The 19,008-nt window shown below is 37.5% G+C and overlaps 1 protein-coding gene across 2 annotated transcripts in view; it reads right to left on the bottom strand.

Moving 5' to 3' along the window:
* Positions 1–470: 470 nt before the first annotated feature.
* SLC4A1AP (solute carrier family 4 member 1 adaptor protein) overlaps positions 471–19,008 on the bottom strand; it is a 41,001-nt gene continuing 22,463 nt past the window's right edge. Inside the window, exons 11-14 of one of the 2 annotated variants that reach the window (XM_074209811.1) lie at positions 16,608–16,700; positions 15,665–15,726; positions 12,036–12,105; positions 471–11,764 (exon numbers count right to left, since the gene is read on the bottom strand). In XM_074209811.1, the coding sequence (XP_074065912.1) occupies positions 11,715–11,764; positions 12,036–12,105; positions 15,665–15,726; positions 16,608–16,700 (275 nt within the window). In that variant the 3' untranslated portion in view covers positions 471–11,714. Of the gene's footprint in view, positions 11,765–12,035; positions 12,106–15,664; positions 15,730–16,607; positions 16,701–19,008 lie in introns of both variants that reach the window. The other variant, XM_074209812.1, reaches the window with a different exon arrangement.

Consider the following 19,008-nt stretch of genomic DNA (forward strand, 5'->3'; position numbering starts at 1 on the left):
CCTTTTTCTGAGTTGCTTTACATCTTTGATGTACACCTGAGCCACCTAACTCTCACCTGTGATTCCAGGAAGTTATAGTCACACCCTGGTAAATCATTTTGGCTAATGGGCTAGATCAGGTTGAGAAGGTCTCAAATGCATCAGTGAGTTAGGGGATGTCCACCCCAAGCATGTGAAATCTTTCACTGGTGGAATGGATGGATGAGAACAATTCTTTCCAACAGTCATGAAGGTGATTGAAGTAGGCACTGTGAAGTGCTTAGAACTTTAGACATTGAAGATGCCAAGGTCATCCACCATATCTAGAGCCAACACCAGCTGTCTTGACTCTGTCTTGCTATTAGATTATAATAATTTTGGAAGAGGAAGGAAGTCCAATTCTGACTAACTTAAATCCAGTTTTTGCACAAATATTTGATTAATGAGTTTTGGTTTTGATTTGCTCCTAAAATGATACATTCACACCAACAGAATTAAAAAGTGCATTTAATAAAGTGATTATAAATCAGTTTTACAGCAAAATATAATAAAATATAATAAAAAGAAGAGCAAAGTCTACATAGACATAAACATTATGAGAAAACACCAATTCACGGGAGCTTCAACATCTGTATCAATAGTGGCTGGGGAGTCCCAGGGTACAGCCTCCAGTGTCCCAGTTGGGAAAGTCCCAGGCAGAGGGTAGGCTAAGTCTAACTAGGCTTTAAGTAGCTTGAGAACAAAGAAAGGCTTTTTGCCAGTTGATTAGTGGAATAAAACCAAATTTTCCAGGTTGTCCAAGGAGGGAGTCACCTCCCCCACAACCCTAAGAATTATGGTGTTTACATTTAGGAATAGCTAGTTACTGGAAAGATATAGTCTTGAGAGTCTGGCTGGGTGTCAAGGATGTTCAGTGGTTCTTTTAAATGCTCAAGCTGTTTTAAATATGTGCATAGGACCAATCCTGCTCCTCTCCCTGTATATCAGGGGTGAATTGGGGGTCAGTAATTCTCTGTAGCTAAACTACAAAGCCTTACCATGGAAAATCTTATATCTTATGTATCAAAAGATATCACCTATACCATTTCACCATTCCTATTTCAAAGGTCTATGGTGATAAGCAAGTAATAAAGCGGCAGGTGTGAACACTGAGAGTTGTAGTCACAACCCTTCACACAGGCAGCATAGGTTATAGGGTCATCTCCTCTTTGGAAGAAGCATCAGTGGGATTCAGCAGCCCTCTGGGTGTCTGAGTAGCCTTTTAAGGATCATACCTCCTGATGTGAGGAAGGTGATAGAAAAGGTGCCCTAAAAATTGGCCACTTACCCAACCCCAGTCTTATTATTATAGCAGGCAGGGATCTCATCCTATGGTCAAAACACACAAAGTACAAAAATATCTTCAAAGAAGATTCCACTCACTATTGGTACATGGATTGTTTGCACACTCATAGACAACACAAAATCCAATAGACAAGAACTCTCATTGCAAGAGGCAGGTAAACATATCTAAAGAGCAGCCCTGAGAGAAACAAGACTGGCAAATGAAGGCCAGCTTACTGAAATCGGAGCTGGATACTTGTTTTCCTGGAGTAGTCACAGTGCAGGGGAATGCAGTGAATCTGTGATAGGTTTTGCAATCAAAACTACTCTAATCAACAAGCTTGGATGCCTACCAAAAGGAGTGAATGACAGGCTCATGGTAATGTGATTGCCACTTGCAGGAAAATGCCACACCACCATCATCAATGCCTTTGCTCCCACCATAATGAACCCTGAAGAAGTCAAAGAAAAATTTTATGAAGACCTGGAGATCCTTATCATCAATGTACCAAAAAAGGAAGCTTATAATTTTGAATAACTTAATGAATGCTAGAGTAGACTCAGACTACCAGATATGGCAAGGAGTCCTTGGGAGGAATGGAGTTGGAAAACGACAGTGATCCCGCTACTTAAGACTTCTGCATTTCATGACCTTCTGATCATTAATACTACCTTCCATTTACCTAAACATAATAAAACTTCCTAAATGCAACCTTGCAGCAAAAATTGGCATCCAATAGACTATGTGATGCTAAGAAGAGACAGGTTGTGAGAATGACAAGGGAAATGTGTGATGTAGAGTGATGGACTGATCACAGACTCATCCTCTCCAAGCTGAATATTCACATTCAACCAAAGCAGCAGCCTCAAGGCAAAATGACTACTAGAAGAATCAATGTCAAAAGATAAGAGAAGGAACAATTTATTCTAACTTGGAGGGTAAGTTGAATATCCTACAGTTGGCAACAAAGTGGAGCAGAAAAGGAGTGGGCATCTTTCAGAGATTTGGTGAGTAACACAGCATTTGCTCATCTGGTCAGAACACTTGAAGACATCATCCATTTCTAAGAAGGCAGTATTTAATTCCATCAAAAATAAAGTACAAGCAAAATTTAGATCAGGACTCTTGGGTCAGTAAGAAGGCAGATGAAATTAAGTTTTATGCAGATAGTAACAAATCGAAGCTCTTTTATGGTGCCCTGAAAGCTATTTATGTTGCATCTCAACTACTCAGTGCTGCTGGATACACATTGATTATGATAGGGACATGGTCCTACAGAAATAGGCTAAATACTTACATTGCTCTTAACATTCTTAACAATGTAGAAGCCACTGACCGTTTACCTCAAGTTGAAGCCAATCAATCCTTAGCTGAAGTTCCAACTGAAGGGGTTTTGAATGTCATTAGGCTCCTTTCATGTGGCAAAGTACCTGGTACTGATTCTATTTCAGCTCAGATGGACCTTCAAGGTAGAAGGCCCATTGTCCATACAAAAGCTAACTGAAATTTTCCAGGTTAAATGAGATGAAGAGGTGATATAATCACCAGAAATTCAAGGATCCCTCCATTGTCCATCTCTATAAAAGTAAAGGGAATAGATTGTCCTGTGACAATCACAGGGGTGTTTTTCTTAGCCATTGCTGACAAAATTCTTGCCAGAGTCCTCCTTAAAAGGCCTTATCCTTCACTTGGAAGATGGTCATCTACTTGTGAGCCAGTGTAGTTTCTGAAAGGGTGAAGAAACAGTTAATATGGTATTTGTTGCTCGACCACTCCAGAAAAAATGCCATAACAGAGGTCTAGACAATGTTTGTAGATCTGACCAAGGCCTTTGATACTGTCAGTCATAAGGGCTTATGGAAAAGTATGTGAAAATTTGGTTACTCAGAAGTTCATCAGTATTGTACATCTATTTTATGAAAGCATGTTTGCTCATGTTCTGGATCATGCTCTCATGATTTCCCAGTCACCAATGAAGTGAGACAAAGATATGTCCTTGCTCCTGTGCTTTTAATATTTCCAACCACTTTATCACTGAGGATGAATATGGCCTCAAGATCAGCTATTGAACTGATGGTAAATTCATCAACTTGAAAAGGTTACAAGCCAAGACAAAAGTGTCAGGAATGCTGCTAAATGATTTCCTGTTTGCAGATGATTGTGCACTCAATGCAGCCTCTGAAGCTGAGATACACAAAGTACAGATCGATTCTCTGCTGCTTATGCTGATTTTGGCCTAACAATTAACACCAAGAAAATACACGTGCTCCATCAGCCAGCGCCACATCATCCATATGTGGAACTATTGATTACAGCAATGAAGTTTTGAGTACTGTGGAAAAAGTTCACTTACCTTGGCAGTGTCCCTTCCAAGGAGGTACACACTGACAATGAGGTTGACACTTGTATTGCCAGAGCTAGTTCAGTATTTGGAAGGTTCCAAAAGAAAGTATGGAGAAGAGGTATTAGACTGACTATCAAACTGAAGGTCTGTAGAACCATTGTACTGAACATTATTGTATGTCTGTGAAATCTGGACAATCTACCAGCACCACATCAGGAACTGAATCACTTTCATTTAAATTGTCTTAGGAAGATTCTGGAGATCACCTGGGAGAAGATACCAGACACTGAAGTCCTTTCTTGAACTAAACTGCCAAGCATTCAAATGTCACTTCAGAGACTGCAACTATGATGAGCTGCCCACATTGTTCAAATGCCAGGCACATGCTTGCCAAAAAGACTATTTTATAGAGAGCACTCACAAGGGGATTAGAAGAAGCAATACAGGGACAACATGAAGGTCTTTTCTAGCACAGGAGACACTGGCATAGGATCACCCACCATGGAATGCCCTCTTCAGAGAGGATGGTGTACTCTATGATCAAGGCAGAATGTAAGCAGCTCAAAGGAAATGTGGTAAGTTTAGAGAACCCACCCCAGATGTTCACATGAACTATATGGACTATATAAAGTGTCTGAGGCTGGATTTGAACTCAGGTACTCCTGACTCCAGGGCCAGTGTTCTATCCACTGCACCACCTAGCTGCCCAACAGTTTTTTTTTTAACCCATAGACATATACAATCAAAAAAGTTTGGAAATTACAGCTCTAGAGCAGAGGCATCTGCAATCTGGGTATGGTCCTGGTCAAGATCTTGGAGTTCCCACTTCAGTATATTCCAAGGAGTTAACAGGGAACAAAAAAGATATGATAAAAGCAAGTTTTCAGGAACATTGATTATACATGGGTTAGATAAAAGAAAGAATAGAGGGGATCCATTAGATTATTGTATAATTTGAACTCTGAATGTCCTTTATCAGAACATAATCTGTTGTCATTCTACTTTTTCCTCCGCCTCAATATTTTTTAGCTTCTCTATGACTTCCAAAGTCTATAATCCTTTTTTAAATTTTATTGCTTATTTTTTCAATTATATGTAAAGATAATTTTCAAATTGATTTTTTTTATATTTTTGGTTTTTACAAGGCAATGGGGCTAAGTGACTTGCCCAAGGTCACATAGCTAGGTAATTATTAAGTATCTGAGGTTACATTTTTTGAAGTTTTCTCTCTCCTACCCTCCCCTAGGATACCAAGTAATCTTTTATAGATCAAACATGTACAACTGTGATATATATATATATATATATATATAATATGTTTCCATATTAATCATGTTGTTAAAGAAGAATCAAAGCAAAAAGGGGAAAAAAAACCCAAGAAGGGAAAAACAAAAAGCAAATTTAAAAATGCTTTGATCTGCATTCAGATTCCATGGTTTGTTCTCTGGATATGGATGGCATTTTTTTTTTTATCACAAATCTTTTAAAATTGTCCCTTCTCAGGTTAAAAAAACCCACATGTACAAAAATATTTATAGCAGCTCTTTTCATACCATCAATTGGGGAATGGTTGAACAAAATATGGTATATGAGTGTAACAGAATGCTATTGATCTATAAGAAATCATGAAGGACAGGACATCAGAATAATCTGGAAAGGCTTACATAAACTGATGCTGAGTGAAGTGAGGAGAACCGGAAGAACATTATACACACTAACGACAACATTGGGTAATGATCAACTATGATAAACTTGTTCATTTTATCAACACAATAATCAAAGATAATTTTAAAAGACCTGTGATGGAAAATACCATCCATATCCAGAGAAGGATTTGTGGAGTTTAAATGCAGACCAAAGCTGACCATCTTCCATTTTTAAAAGTTGTATTATGAGGGGCAGCTAGGTGGCGTAGTGGATAAAGCACCGGCCTTGGAGTCAGGAGTACCAGGGTTTAAATCCGGTCTCAGACACTTAATAATTACCTAGCTGTGTGGCCTTGGGCAAGCCACTTAACTCCATTTGCCTCGCAAAAACCTAAAAAAAAAAAAAAAAGTTGTATTATGTATTATGACATCTCTCTAAGGGTATTTTTCAATTTGGATTTGATTCTTCTTTCCCATATAATACACACACACACACACACACACACACACACACACACACACACACACACACACATTTAGCAAGGTTATAAATGTATAGTCTATTTTAGATTGTTTTCTATGAGGGAGAAGAGGGAGGAAAAGGAAGGAGCGAAAAAATGTAAAATGAAAACCTTGCAAAAAAAATGATTGTGAAAATGAAAAGAGAACATTATTATAACATAAAGGAGTCAACCATAAAGGCTCTAAATCCAATAATTATGATTGGACATAATTTTAATAAAAACAATATTCTGGAAATTATTTCATCATAACATGTGTCTGCCTACTTTGCTTTTAGAGGTGGTTGTTAAATTGTCCATATGTGACTAATTATTTGTAATAATTAAATGAATACTGAGAACTAAAAAAAAAATTGTCCCTTTTATTAGCCTTAGTCTCCCCCCTTTTTCTTTCCGCTTTCCTTTCCTACATCTGCCCTCCCTTCATTAAACCCCTTTTTTCCCTTTTCCCTCCTACTTCTTTGTAGGGTAAGATAAATTTCTAAACTCAATTGGGAGAGTATGTTATTTCCTTTTTGAGTCAAATATGTTGAAAGTAAGATTCAACCAACGCTCACACCCTCCCTTCTTTCCCTTTACTGTAATAGGTTTTTTTGTACCTCTTCATGTGAAGTGATCTGATCTCCTCTGGTTCCCCTTCTCCCATATAATCCTTTTTTTTATGAGTTTTTTTTTTAGGTTTTTGTGAGGCAAGTGGGGTTAAGTGGCTTACCCAAGGCCACACAGCTAATTAAGTGTCTGAGACCGGATTTGAACCCAGGTATTCCTGACTCCCAAGGGCGGTGCTTTATCCACTACGCCACCTAGCCGCCCCATTTTGTCTTTTTTTTAAATATTATTACATCATATCCAGCTTATACCCATTCTAAGTATATTCTTTACAACTGTCTATTTCCAAAAGAAATACAATTCTCAAGTGTTGTCTTCTTGTGTAGGGATATAAACAGTTTAGTCTTATTGACTAATTTCCTTTCCAATTACCTTTTTATGCATCTCTTGAATCTAATATTTGAAGATCAAATTTTCTGTTCACTTCTGGTGAAAGTTTGTTTCACTGAATGTCTATCTTTTCCTCTAAAAGAATATGTTGAATTTTGTGGAATAGTTGATTTTTTGGTTGTAATCTAAGCTCCTTTGACCTCTGGAATATAATATTCCAGGGGATCTGATCCTTTACTGTTGAAGTTGCTAAATCCTGCATAATCCTGACCATGGCTCCTTGGAGTTTTTATCTTGGGATCTCAGGAGGTAATCTACAGATTCCTTCAAGGGTTATTTTACCCTTTTGTTCTAGGAGATCAGAACAGTTTTACTTGATAATTTCCTTAAACATATTGGCCAGGCTCTTTTTTTTTATCATAGCTTTCAGGTAGACCAATAATTCGTAAATTATCTATCCTGAATCTATTTTTCAGGTCAGTCATTTTTCCTGTGAGGTACTTTTAAATTTATATGTGTAAGTGATCTCATTCCCATTTGTTCTCCTGAAGATTATCCTATCATTCCCACTCTCACCAATCTTCAATCTCTTCATTTCTTCCCCATTCTCAAAAAATCCTCCCTTGATTCATCCATCCCTGCTAGTTTTCATCCTATATCTCTCCTTTTTAATGATTGAACTCCTTGAAAAGGCTTCCGCTTCCTTTCAACTCATTATTCAATAAAAACTACTCTCTTCAAAGTTTCCAATGATCTCTTAATTACCAAATCTAAGATGCTATTTTCTTCAGTATTTTTTATATCTCCTTTACCAAGCTGCTGACTTGGTTTTCATTTTTTCCATATCACTCTCATTTCTCTTCTCAATTTTCCCCTCACCTCCCTTACTTGATTTTCAAAATCTTTTTAGAGCTCTTCCCTAGCAATCCATAGAAGAGTACTTGTGGTCATTTACAGATCAGAGTACAGATGAGCCAGAGCCTCTCAAAAAATCTTGGAAGGATTAAGGTCCCTGGGGGGGGGGGGGGGGGGGAGTGTCCCTGAAAACAGCTGCAAAAACCTTCAAAAGCTAGGGACACTGCATCCAACACCCTGGGTGCCCTCAATAACACATAAGTTAGGTATAGGGTAGAGCTCAGGGGAAAAATAATTAGTTCAATTTTGGACATGTTTACTTGGAGACGTCTACAAGTCATCCAGTTCAAGATGTCTAAAAGATGATTGTAGAAGCAAGGTTAAATCTGGATAAATAAATCTGGAAATCATCTGCAGAAATGATATTTAAACATGGGAGCTGATAGAATCAAATGATATATATAGAGGGTCCAGGATACATCACTGGGAGACACCTACAGTTAAATACAAATTACTTGGATAAAGATTGAGCAAAAGAGACTGAGAGATAGAAAAGAGAATCAGGACAGAGCTCTGGGGCCAAATTAGGTGCCCCTAGCCCTGGAGTGAGGAAGACCTGAGTTCAAATTCAACCGCAGACATTTGATATTTCCTAACTATATTGCCATGAGCAACTCACTTAACCCTATTGTCCCACAAAAATAAAAACAAAAGGCCTGTGTCATGAAAATCTAGAAAGAAGAAAGCATCAAGAAACAAGGCCACAGTGTCAAAGGCTGCAGAAAAGTGAAGGACATTGATGACTGAGGAAAAGCCAGTTTTCAAGTCAAGAGGCAAGAAAACTGGACATGAGATAATGAGAATAAAAAAGGAATAAACAGAAACAACATGCAGAAAGAATTGATAGGACATGATGAATTATTGGCTTTGGGGAAATAAAGGAGAGGGAAGGAGTCCAAGATGCCTTCAAAACACAGGCATACCTAGGTTAAGATGGTTTTTCCAAACAAAATGGCCCTTTCTGTGCCAGGTCTTCTTTGGAGACAGATTTCTAGGTTTTCATTATTCAAATAGCTCATTATATCAGATATACTCAATTCAGAGAGGGCTAGATCTGCTCAGAAAATGAACTGAAGGGGCGGCTAGGTGGCGCAGTGAACAGAGCACCGGCCTTAGAGTCAGAGTACCTGGGTTCATATCCAACCTCAGACACTTAATAATTACCTAGCTGTGTGGCCTTGGGTAAGCCACTTAAACCCATTGCCTTGAAAAATCTAAAAAAAAAAAAAAAAAAAAAAAAAAATTGAACTGAAAACATTTTTAAACACCCTAAACAAAGAACCTTGTGGGCAATAAATCTCAATATTCAGGAGTGCCAATATCATAACCAAAAGCTATTTGATCCTGGGAAGGATATTGTTTGATGTCGTAATTCACAGGGGTTTTGTGTAATTTCCCCGAGTAACTAGATGGCCCAACTGCCAAATCCATTCCTCTAGACATGCCTGGGTACTGCCTTTGACTCCATTGGATCTTGCAGAAGGACTCACAGGATATTTGGCCATGGTAGTTGACCAGTTATATTCTATCCCAGAGATAGTAGCTTTAATATTGTAGACAGTCTTGTTCTGTTATTAGATTGTTATTACAGAGAAGGCCACAAGGGAGCAGCAAAGGGACATTTTTGCAATGTTTAGCTGTTGGAGAACCACGGGAAGAGATTTCTCCCTCTAAAAAAAACGGAAACAGAAAAGCAGCAGAATCCCAAGTGATATTCAAAGCACTAAAGAGACTCATTTCACACTTTCAGGAGAAAGCAATAGTTCGTTTTAATCAACTAGCTCCTCCATTACCTCTAACTTTGCTCCTAGATTTATCAGAAATGGCAAAAGTGGGCTAAAGTGTCAGAATTTTTTTTACCCTGTTGCATGGGTACTATACTCTTCTACAGGACTAGGACTGGGCAGAAGATTGGACTAGACAGAAACACATATTAAATAACAACATCTCCAATGAGGACAGCAAACTATCAATAATGTTCCAGAGCTGTGTTGAGAATGTGGCTTTACTGGGAGGGATAATTGCTGGACCATTCCTATCCGGACAGTAACAACCCTAGAGAGAAATATGAATTGTTCCTCTCCTCTCTACTGGTCATCCAGATCCAAACCAGACTCTTATATGCCTAAGGAAACCAATGATTAATAGCCCATATTTACTGTCCCTTTTGACTTCTTCAAAGTACTTTCCTCGTATCAACCTTGTGAATAAGGCAATGCAAATATCTCCATTTTATAAATGAAACAAAAGAGGTAATGAGATGAATGTTGCCCAAGGTTACAAATTATGAAATTTATATAGTACTTTAAAGTTTGCTTAGTATTTTGCCTAATTTTCATTTAAACCTCACAACTCAAAAGGGAAAAAAAAAGTATTACTATCCCCATCTCACAGATGAGGAAACTGAGGTATAGGGTCACAGAGAGGACCTCAGGATTTAAAAACAAGTTTTTGGACCTAGTACAAGGGGAAATTGTGGTTAACAAAATATGGAAATTAAGCCTTTTTTATACTGAAAATTAGCACAAACTATTGTTTTTACACATAATTTCATACTTAATATTAGAAAGGAAATATCTCTAATGCTGACATTTTTCATGGACTCCCTAGTCATACTGTGTAGAACACTTGGGGTTCCAGGTAATGTTTGGGGAATGTTGCTTTTTAACAATGTCTTCCAAACAGCCCACTAAAATGGCAACAAATATAATGATATATAAGGAACATATTTTGTCACTGATTAAAATGGGGCACTTGGTCCACAAGTTGAGTGCTGCTGCCCTTAGCCATCTTAATGGCCAAGAAAGTCAGACATCTCTTCTCTTCAGGAACAACTAAGAGGTAAACTAGAGAGTAGATGCAACTGGTCCAACATCTGGAAGGTGTTGGGAAGAATCCTCAGAAACCACAGATCATGGCAGCTTCCAGTCAAATGCTACCCATAGTAATTAAAAAAGTAGGGAGAAAACAGGACAGAAGTACAAGGTTGGTTTATTCCATGAGTATGTACCCTGAAGTACATACTTCTAAAAACCTTAATAACCCTCAGGAACTTGGTTCCTAACTCCTAAATGGAAATTTTAAAAGGTAAAGGCCTGAAACATTGATCACAAAGTCCTTTACCCAAGATGGGCACTTCACTTTTGTCCTATTTCAGGTTGGTTGAAACCTGTTTGCCATTTTAATTCAATGGATCTTAGACTTTGATAATAGGAATACTCTCTGTAATGATGCAGGTCATAATTCATCCATTCTTGTTTATGCTCTTTCATAAATCTTACAGAGGATGGCCTCTCCCTTACATGCCAAAGGTCTTCCAACATGTCATGAGTACCAAGGCAGTACGTATTCATCTTTCAATCTCTCCCTGTGACTTAAGCCCCCCAAAAAATGGAACTACCTTCTAAATAAAATTCTCAAAGGATGATAACAATGAAAACTACTGCATTCATATAGAGCTTTAAAATCTTTAAAGCCTTTTAACAAAGGGCATCTCATTCATTTCTCACAATTCTGTGAGATAGGTATTGTTATTCATCTTTATTAGAAGTGAGAACAAAGGTTCAGAGTTCTTAATGACCTGCCCTTGATCACACCAATTACGTTTCAAAAAGTGGTTCTGATTCCAGGTTGTCCTAACTCCAAGTCCAGAACTCTCTTAACTAGAGTAATGTATAACTAGAGAATTATTTTATCTCATTTTTAATGATGTAGAAAACACACGAAAATATATTTTTCTCCTGTTTTACTTGACCTGGAAATTTACAGTTCTTATCTTACATACATACAAAAACTTTCTTCATTTTGATGTGAACACCCAAGTATGTGAATCATTTCCAAAAAGAGAGAAAGACCAAAGATTATCAATTAAGAAAGTCAAGAATCTGGGTGAAGATATCAAATCATTCAGTTTTCTAAGACTGGTCTCCCAATGTCTCATCATTGGTCATTTTACTTGAAGACAAGCTGCACCAGTTAATGCATATAACCACAATGTCACTCTGGGTAATAACAAATAGAAGAAAGAACTTGGAAACTTGAAGAAATCAATAGCCATATTTTTCATTAAGATGAGTCCTGCCGTCACCGCTCTGGCCTGGTTCAAAAAAAAGAAACACATTTATTTTTCCAAAATCAGGAAGCAAGAGAAGCTATTTAGTAGTCTGCCAAAAAAAGGAGAAGACAGTGGGAAGAGAATAAAGACAGGAAAGAAAACTGGTACTAGATGGAAAGAATACTTTTCAAATCCAAATTTCAGATAGATTTTATCTTACCCTGGGCCTGATTAATAGAAAATTTTCTGTACCAGGGACTTAACTTCTGATTATTCACACACCAGTAACTTGTTTTATAAAGAATTAACCCACCTTCAGGTGGTACCCACACACAGTAGTCTGGATCATCTTCTGGATACTTCGAGGAAAGCATTTGTGGTAACTGCAAGGAAAAAAACAAACAAGCTAACTAATCCCAGACTCTGAGTGCCTGATATCACAGTGACAAAGATAAGGAACCTCAAGTGGCTAGGTCACCGCTTGTTCTTTAATGCTCCATAAATTAAGGCCCTAATTTTTAGTAATTTAGAAAAACTGTGATTCCTAAGCTACCATTGAAAAGTGGATTGATGGGGGCAGCTAGGTGGCACAGCAGGTAGAATACTAGCCCTGCAGTCAGGAGTATCTGAATTCAAATCCAGCCTCAGACACTTAATAATTACCTAGCTGTGTGGCCTTGGGCAAGCCACTTAACCCCACTGCCTTGCAAAAACAAAAACAAAAGTGGATTGACAGTCCCTACTTTCCCCATCTCAAGAGAGTGACTATTCAATTCTGATTTATGATAAAGTTCATTGGCTTCACAATTACCAATAAGTCAGTAGTTAATGCCTTAACTTACTATTATGGTGAAGAGCACATCTGTGACTTCACTGGTACAGGCAAATCTTAGTGTTGCAACTCCCACTGCCAACACAGGGTAAGTGCACTGCATCTTGCGACCTCAGGCACTGTCTCATATATGAGAAACTAACTGAAACCTACAAGACTTAAAGAGCCCAATCTAGCTAAGTGAACCAAAGAGGAGGATAGGCAATTTTCAAAGGAAAAAAATCCAAGTTATCAATGGCCATATGAAAAAAAATCTCTACATCAGCAATAATTGGAGAAATGCAAATCAAAGTATCTTTGAGATTTTACTTCACATACTTGTAAAGTAGCAAAAAAGAAAAATAACAAATGTTGAGGAATTTGGGGGAAAGAGATTAGAAGGAGCTAAGAATTGGTTCAGACATTCTGGAAGAAATTTGAAATTGCCTAATAAGTTATCGAATTGTGCATACTCTGCCCTGTGCTCCAAAGAAATGAAAGAGATAAACTAAACAGGCAAACATATTCAAATTGGTTTTGTGGTAGCCAAAAATTGGAAATTAAGAGTGTCTTCCTATTGAAGAATGTCTAAACAAACTGTGACATATGAATATAATGGAATGCTAAATATTATAAGAAATGAAAGAGATGGACAGTTTCAATGTATACTAAGAGCCCTCTTATGATCTAAAACAAACTGAAGTGAATAGATCTGAAGAATAATCTATAAAATGATAATAACATTACAGAGAAAAACAACTGACAATCTTAAAATTTTGATCAATGGAATGATAAACCAAAAGAGTAGAGTCCAAAAGAATGAAGAATGACTTCCTGAAAGAGACCACAAAATGAAGGGACATACATTTTTGAACAATGCCCAATGTGGGAATTTGTTTTGTCAGACTAAATATATATGTATTGAGGAGTTCTTTTCCCTTTTAAAAAAAAATTGGAGCTAGTAAGAGTGGCAGAATTAAAAAAAAAGATAAGTAGCAAAAAGGATTCTAAACAGCAATGTCTAAGGAATCAAGTTTTGTGAGGAGGGAGGGAGGGAGGGAGGGAGAGGGAGAGAGAGAGAGAGAGAGAGAGAGAGAGAGAGAGAGAGAGAGAGAGAGAGAGAGAGAGAGACAGAGACAGAGACAGAGACAGAGACAGAGACAGAGACAGAGACAGAGACAGAGAGAGTGAGTGAGTGAGTGAGTTAGTTGCTTGGGACACTTAAAGGTTAACTTATTTGTCCAAGGTCAAAATCATTCATAGACCAGATCTGAACCAATGTATTCCTCATTTCAAGATTTAACTTTCTAGCTATCAAGCCACACAGCCACTTTATTAGTCTTAGTAACAGTAAATAAGTACTCTTAGTACTATTAATAATAATGCCAGTAGCAAGAATTTTAAAAACTTTTTTTAATCTTCATTTTAAAAAATTTCAAGTTCCAAATTCTTTCCTATCTCTTTCCCAGTCTTTGAGAAGGCAAGGCATTTATCAATTATATATGTAAAATGATGCAAAACATTTTCATATTAGCTATGACCCCCAAAATAATAAGTAAATGAAAAGTTTTAAAAATTATGCTTTAATCTCTACTCAAAGTTCATCAGTTCTCTTTCTGGAGGTAGATAGTATTTTTCATCAGGAATCCTTTGGAGGCAATTTGGGGGCAGCTAGGTGGGACAGTGGATAAAGCACCAGCCTTGGAGTCAGGAGGACCTGAGTTCAAATAATTACTTAGGTGTGTGTGACATTGGGCAAGTCACTTAACCCCATTGCCTTGCAAAAATTAAAAAAAGGGAATCCTTTGGAATTTTCATGGATCACTGTATTGATCAGAGTAACTAAGTCTTTCACAGTTGATTACTATTACAACATTGCTGTTATTACGTACAACATTCTACTCACTTTATTTTGCATCAGTTCATATAAATTTTTCCAGATTTTTCTCCAACTCATCCCCCTCATCATTTCTTATAGCACAATAGTATTCTTTCACAATCATATACTACATCTTATTGAACCATTCCCCAATTAAAAGTTATTAAGTTCCTCAATTTCCAATTCTTTGTCATCACAAAAAAGAGTTGCTATAAATTTGGGGGCATAAGAGGTTTTGTCCCCTTTTTTCCTTTGATTTCTTTGGGACACAGATCTAGTACTGTGGTACTGCCAGGTCAAAAACACAAACAATTTAGAAATGCTTGATAGTCATAAAAACTTGTAAAGCAGGAACAGCAATTACACATTCCTTTCCTCATTTTACAAAGGAGAAAACAGGTTTAAAGGAGGTTGACTGGTTTGCTTAAGGAAATAGAGTTGATGGAGGTAAAAAGACTGATGACCTTAGATTTTCTGACTCCTAGCTCTACTTCTTTACACATTAAATCACTAACAGTGACAATAAGAAGGTACGTAGAATTTTCAAAAATACTAATTAAATATCTAAAATATGTACAGCAGGGGAGATACAATTAAAAAAAGACATATATTTGAATACCAAAAATTCAAAACAGAGAGAGATACAAACATAATGATAGGAGTTTCTGACAGGGAGGGATCAACTCTGTCTGGAAAATCCAGGGAATGCATTTAGAAAAGGAAAATATTTGAACTGAACCTTGAAGAACAAATACAATTTCAGGAGTCAGAGATAGGAGGGAAGGGTAACCCAGACAAGGTGTAAGCAAAAGCCTGTAGGGCAGAAGTATGGCATGGATTCTCGGTAGATTTAAGTCTAGTTTTCTTGAAGTGCAGACGGAGTAGTCATAGAGAAGACTGAAAAGGAAGTTTGGAACAATCCTGTAGAGTTTCAGTCTAAGGAATATAGATTTGGGCTTTTAGAGAATGAGAAATCACTGAAGGATTCTGAGGCATTCTAGTGACATGATCAGAAATATATATGGATGATTCTAGTAGTTGTGTGATGAATAGGCTGGAAAGGGAAGAACCCAGAGAAAGGGAGAGAACAAGAGTGTGGGAGAAAGAGCCACTGCAGTAGATTGCTACTACTGGAGTCCCAGTAAGAAAAAAGGGTGAGAACTGATGAAGGGGGCACAAGCTACAGTTGCAGGAATGGAAAGCTGCCCACACAAAGTGCCAACACACAACCAGTGAAGATAATATAACTTACTCTGTCTGGACCAGCAACTTTCTTCAGTACTTCCTTGCTCTGCTTACAGCTGTTCTTTGACTCTGCTGAAAAAACAAAGCTCCGTTACTACACATTAATTCTTGCTCCACCAAAGTCATGACTTTTGGTCAAATTGGCTTTTAAAAAATATACTTTCAAAACCTGACAGTTAAAATCAGTAACACAGCAAGAGAAGTTGAGTGAAATGGAACAATTTATCTGGGGAAGACTTTTTGTATCATTTTAACAAGCTCAATACAATCCAGTAAAAATAATATATGGAAGAGAATTTCTCCCCTACAAAAATTCATATATTTATAATAGTAGGCATACAATCATATAAAATAATTACATGTAATTCATTGTATAGTAACATGCAAAACCAGTCACAATAGCATTCTAGCGTATAGATCTGCAATGCCACAATTTAACATCTAAGGGGTTGGTTATTAATCATTTTTGTTTCATTATAATAATGAATCACATAACTATAATGCCTTTAATACAAGGTGCTATCCTCCCACACAGTGCTCTAAGTTGGTGCAGTTGAAGGTTTATTATACCTTTCTTTATACTGATAAGAAAACTCAGGGTCCAAATGGTCCAATTAGAATTGGAAACAGGCAGAGTGAGAAACACACACCCAGTTTCCTTGTCCGATTCTGGTGGCTTGACATTCTAGCCAGACTTTCTTGTGAGTTCTGAAATCTCACTTGGTACAAGACCTCCTGGGACTCCTCCCTCGTATGATTCTATTTAACACGAAGGTCCTAGGCACTTCAAGAGGGAGGAAGACAGAAAGCAGGCAAGAATGACCAAAATTCCTTAGCGGCCACTTTATAACTAAATCCTATGTCTTGGCAGATACTACTGTCATCATCCTATTGTGTTTGCTGCCCTGGGGCCACTATTCAGTGTCAAGGTTGAGGTATTAGTTACTCACCTGAAGACTCCCCTCGTACAAGGGCCATGCCCTCATCCTCTGGACTTACTTTATTTGGTCCTTTCTGGCTGGGCTGAGTTGAAGACCCTGTTTCTGCAAAAAGCAACATCAAAGGTCATAGTCAAGCAGTGCAGTGGAGAAAGAGTTGATGCTCCAAGTTGATCACACTTCCAGGATCTGACATCACCTCTAGTACCAGCAGCTTCAATCTCCAATATTTGGATTTTGCCTAATGAAGAGTAACTTTCAATTTGAATAGAGAGGTTAATTTGTTTTTTTTTTCTTTTCAGCATCCTTCATTTCTATTCTAGAGATGGAAGAGAAATGCGACTGGAAGAGATTCAAGGATCATCTGGTTCAATTCATTTATTTTAAGATGAAAAGATGGACGTCTGGAAAGGGAAGTGACTTACCTAGGGTCACCTTGTTGTTTAGTGCTAGAGCTGGGACTAAATATTTTGGCTCCTTGTCCAAGGTTCCTTTTCCTCTACCACACAGATCCAAGAGGCAACTCAGCTTTGCTGCTTTCAGGACAGAGAGCCCTGTAATAACTCAGGATGTTTCTGGACCATAAGGAAGGTTGCTAGTTTGAGTTACAGATTTCACAACTATCAACTTATGGCAACAGTAGAAATAAAAATGTAAGGGGCAGTCAGGATGGTCAAGATAGGGGGGTAGGAAGCTTGTAAAAGCATAAAGGCACTGTTTAAATTAGAAATATTTCTTTAGGAAATAAATGCAAGTGTCTAGAATAGATTAGGCCCCAAAATAAGTCAAGCTCAATCTGTTTAGACCTTAGGAGTTAAATCTTTTTTTTTTTTGGTGCTGTGGACCCCTTCTGAGAAAAATATTTTTAAGTGCATAAAATAAAATACATAGCGATCCTTGAATGATAAGATATGACCTCTATAATATTCATTTGCTCAAAGAACTAACCATCTCCTATAGAATAAGAAACAAAGAAAAGAATCTATGTTATACTGCCTTTTGTCGAATAATTCATTCCAAGTAAACTAACAAGGTCTCATGAAAACTGTCTTGTAGGACACAGGAACAGAGAGAAAAAAAAAACTTCAAGGTCAAGAGAATAGAATAGTCAAGAATAATATTTATATATATATATATATTCTAGACATAAGAAAACAGAAATTGTGAGGTAACAATTTGGCAAATTATAATTTAGAAAAGGGATAAGACACTTATAGCCTTCTGGGGGACACATGGGTACCTTTAGTAATAGGTGCTGAGGTTTGCTAACAAAAGGACTGTTACATATTAATCGAATTTAGGATGAAATCTATGTAGTCCTATAAAGTCCAGGAGAGGGAATGATTCAAGTAAGTGGGATAAGGCTAAGGTAGAACAAAAAACTTCAGAGGCCAACTAGTCCAATCTATATTTGAACAATTTCCTCAACAACACACTCAACAAGTGGTCTACCAGTTCTTGCTTAAAGACCCACTACCTGTTGAGACAACCCATTCCACTTCTAGTCATTCTGCTGATATAAAGTCTAAATTTGCCTTTCTGGAACTTTTATCCACTGTTCTTAGGCCTGATCTCTGAAGTAATGAGTATAACGAGTCTAATCCCTCTTGTGCCTAAAAGTCTCTAAAGAGCTAAACATCATATCAACCTTAAATATGATCTTCTCTTCTTCTATTAAGGATGAGACTTGTGTCCATAATTGGAAAAGGAGAGAAATAATTACCAGGAACAAGACTACACATTATCAAAATACTGGATATTTGTGGCCTGGAGGGAAATGCATGGTCAGATTCTTCTGAGCCCCCTAGAAAAGAATTAACTGCTTGTACCCAGGTTACACCTTAACAACAAACTCTCCCTGTTCACTGACCCTACAGGAAACAAGGGGGAGGAATAGGACAATTATCACAGGGCTACAACTTCTGGTGCTGCACATATCATTCCTGGGTACTTGTCTCCTCTCATTTGTGACTGATCATCAGGTTACTGTTGAGAGGCAAGGAGGTAAAGTACTCCTCTTACTACTGAGCTGAATCAGCAAACAGGTCCTTTCTATCACAAACAAAAAGAGTTCTAAGTATTGTCGAGTAAGCATGACACTAGAATAAGTTCACTCTAAGGCTGAATTGTAAACAGAATTAAAGTACAATGATGGGAGTGCTATTTCATAACTAGATCATTAGCCCAGATTCTCAAAGTAAGATTCAGGAATCCCGGGGCGGGGGGGGGGGGGGGGGGGGGGGGGGTGTTTAAGAGGTCAAAACTCTTTCTCATAATAATATTAAGATATTTAAATTTCTAATATGTTAAATATTGGATAAATAGATGGCACAATGGATAAAGGAAAGGGCTGGAAATCAGGAAGACTCATTTCCCTGAGTTCAAATCTGACCTCAGACACTTAACTAGCAAT

This window comes from Macrotis lagotis, chromosome 1, assembly GCF_037893015.1.
Source record: "Macrotis lagotis isolate mMagLag1 chromosome 1, bilby.v1.9.chrom.fasta, whole genome shotgun sequence".
In the NCBI taxonomy this organism is placed as follows: domain Eukaryota; kingdom Metazoa; phylum Chordata; class Mammalia; order Peramelemorphia; family Peramelidae; genus Macrotis; species Macrotis lagotis.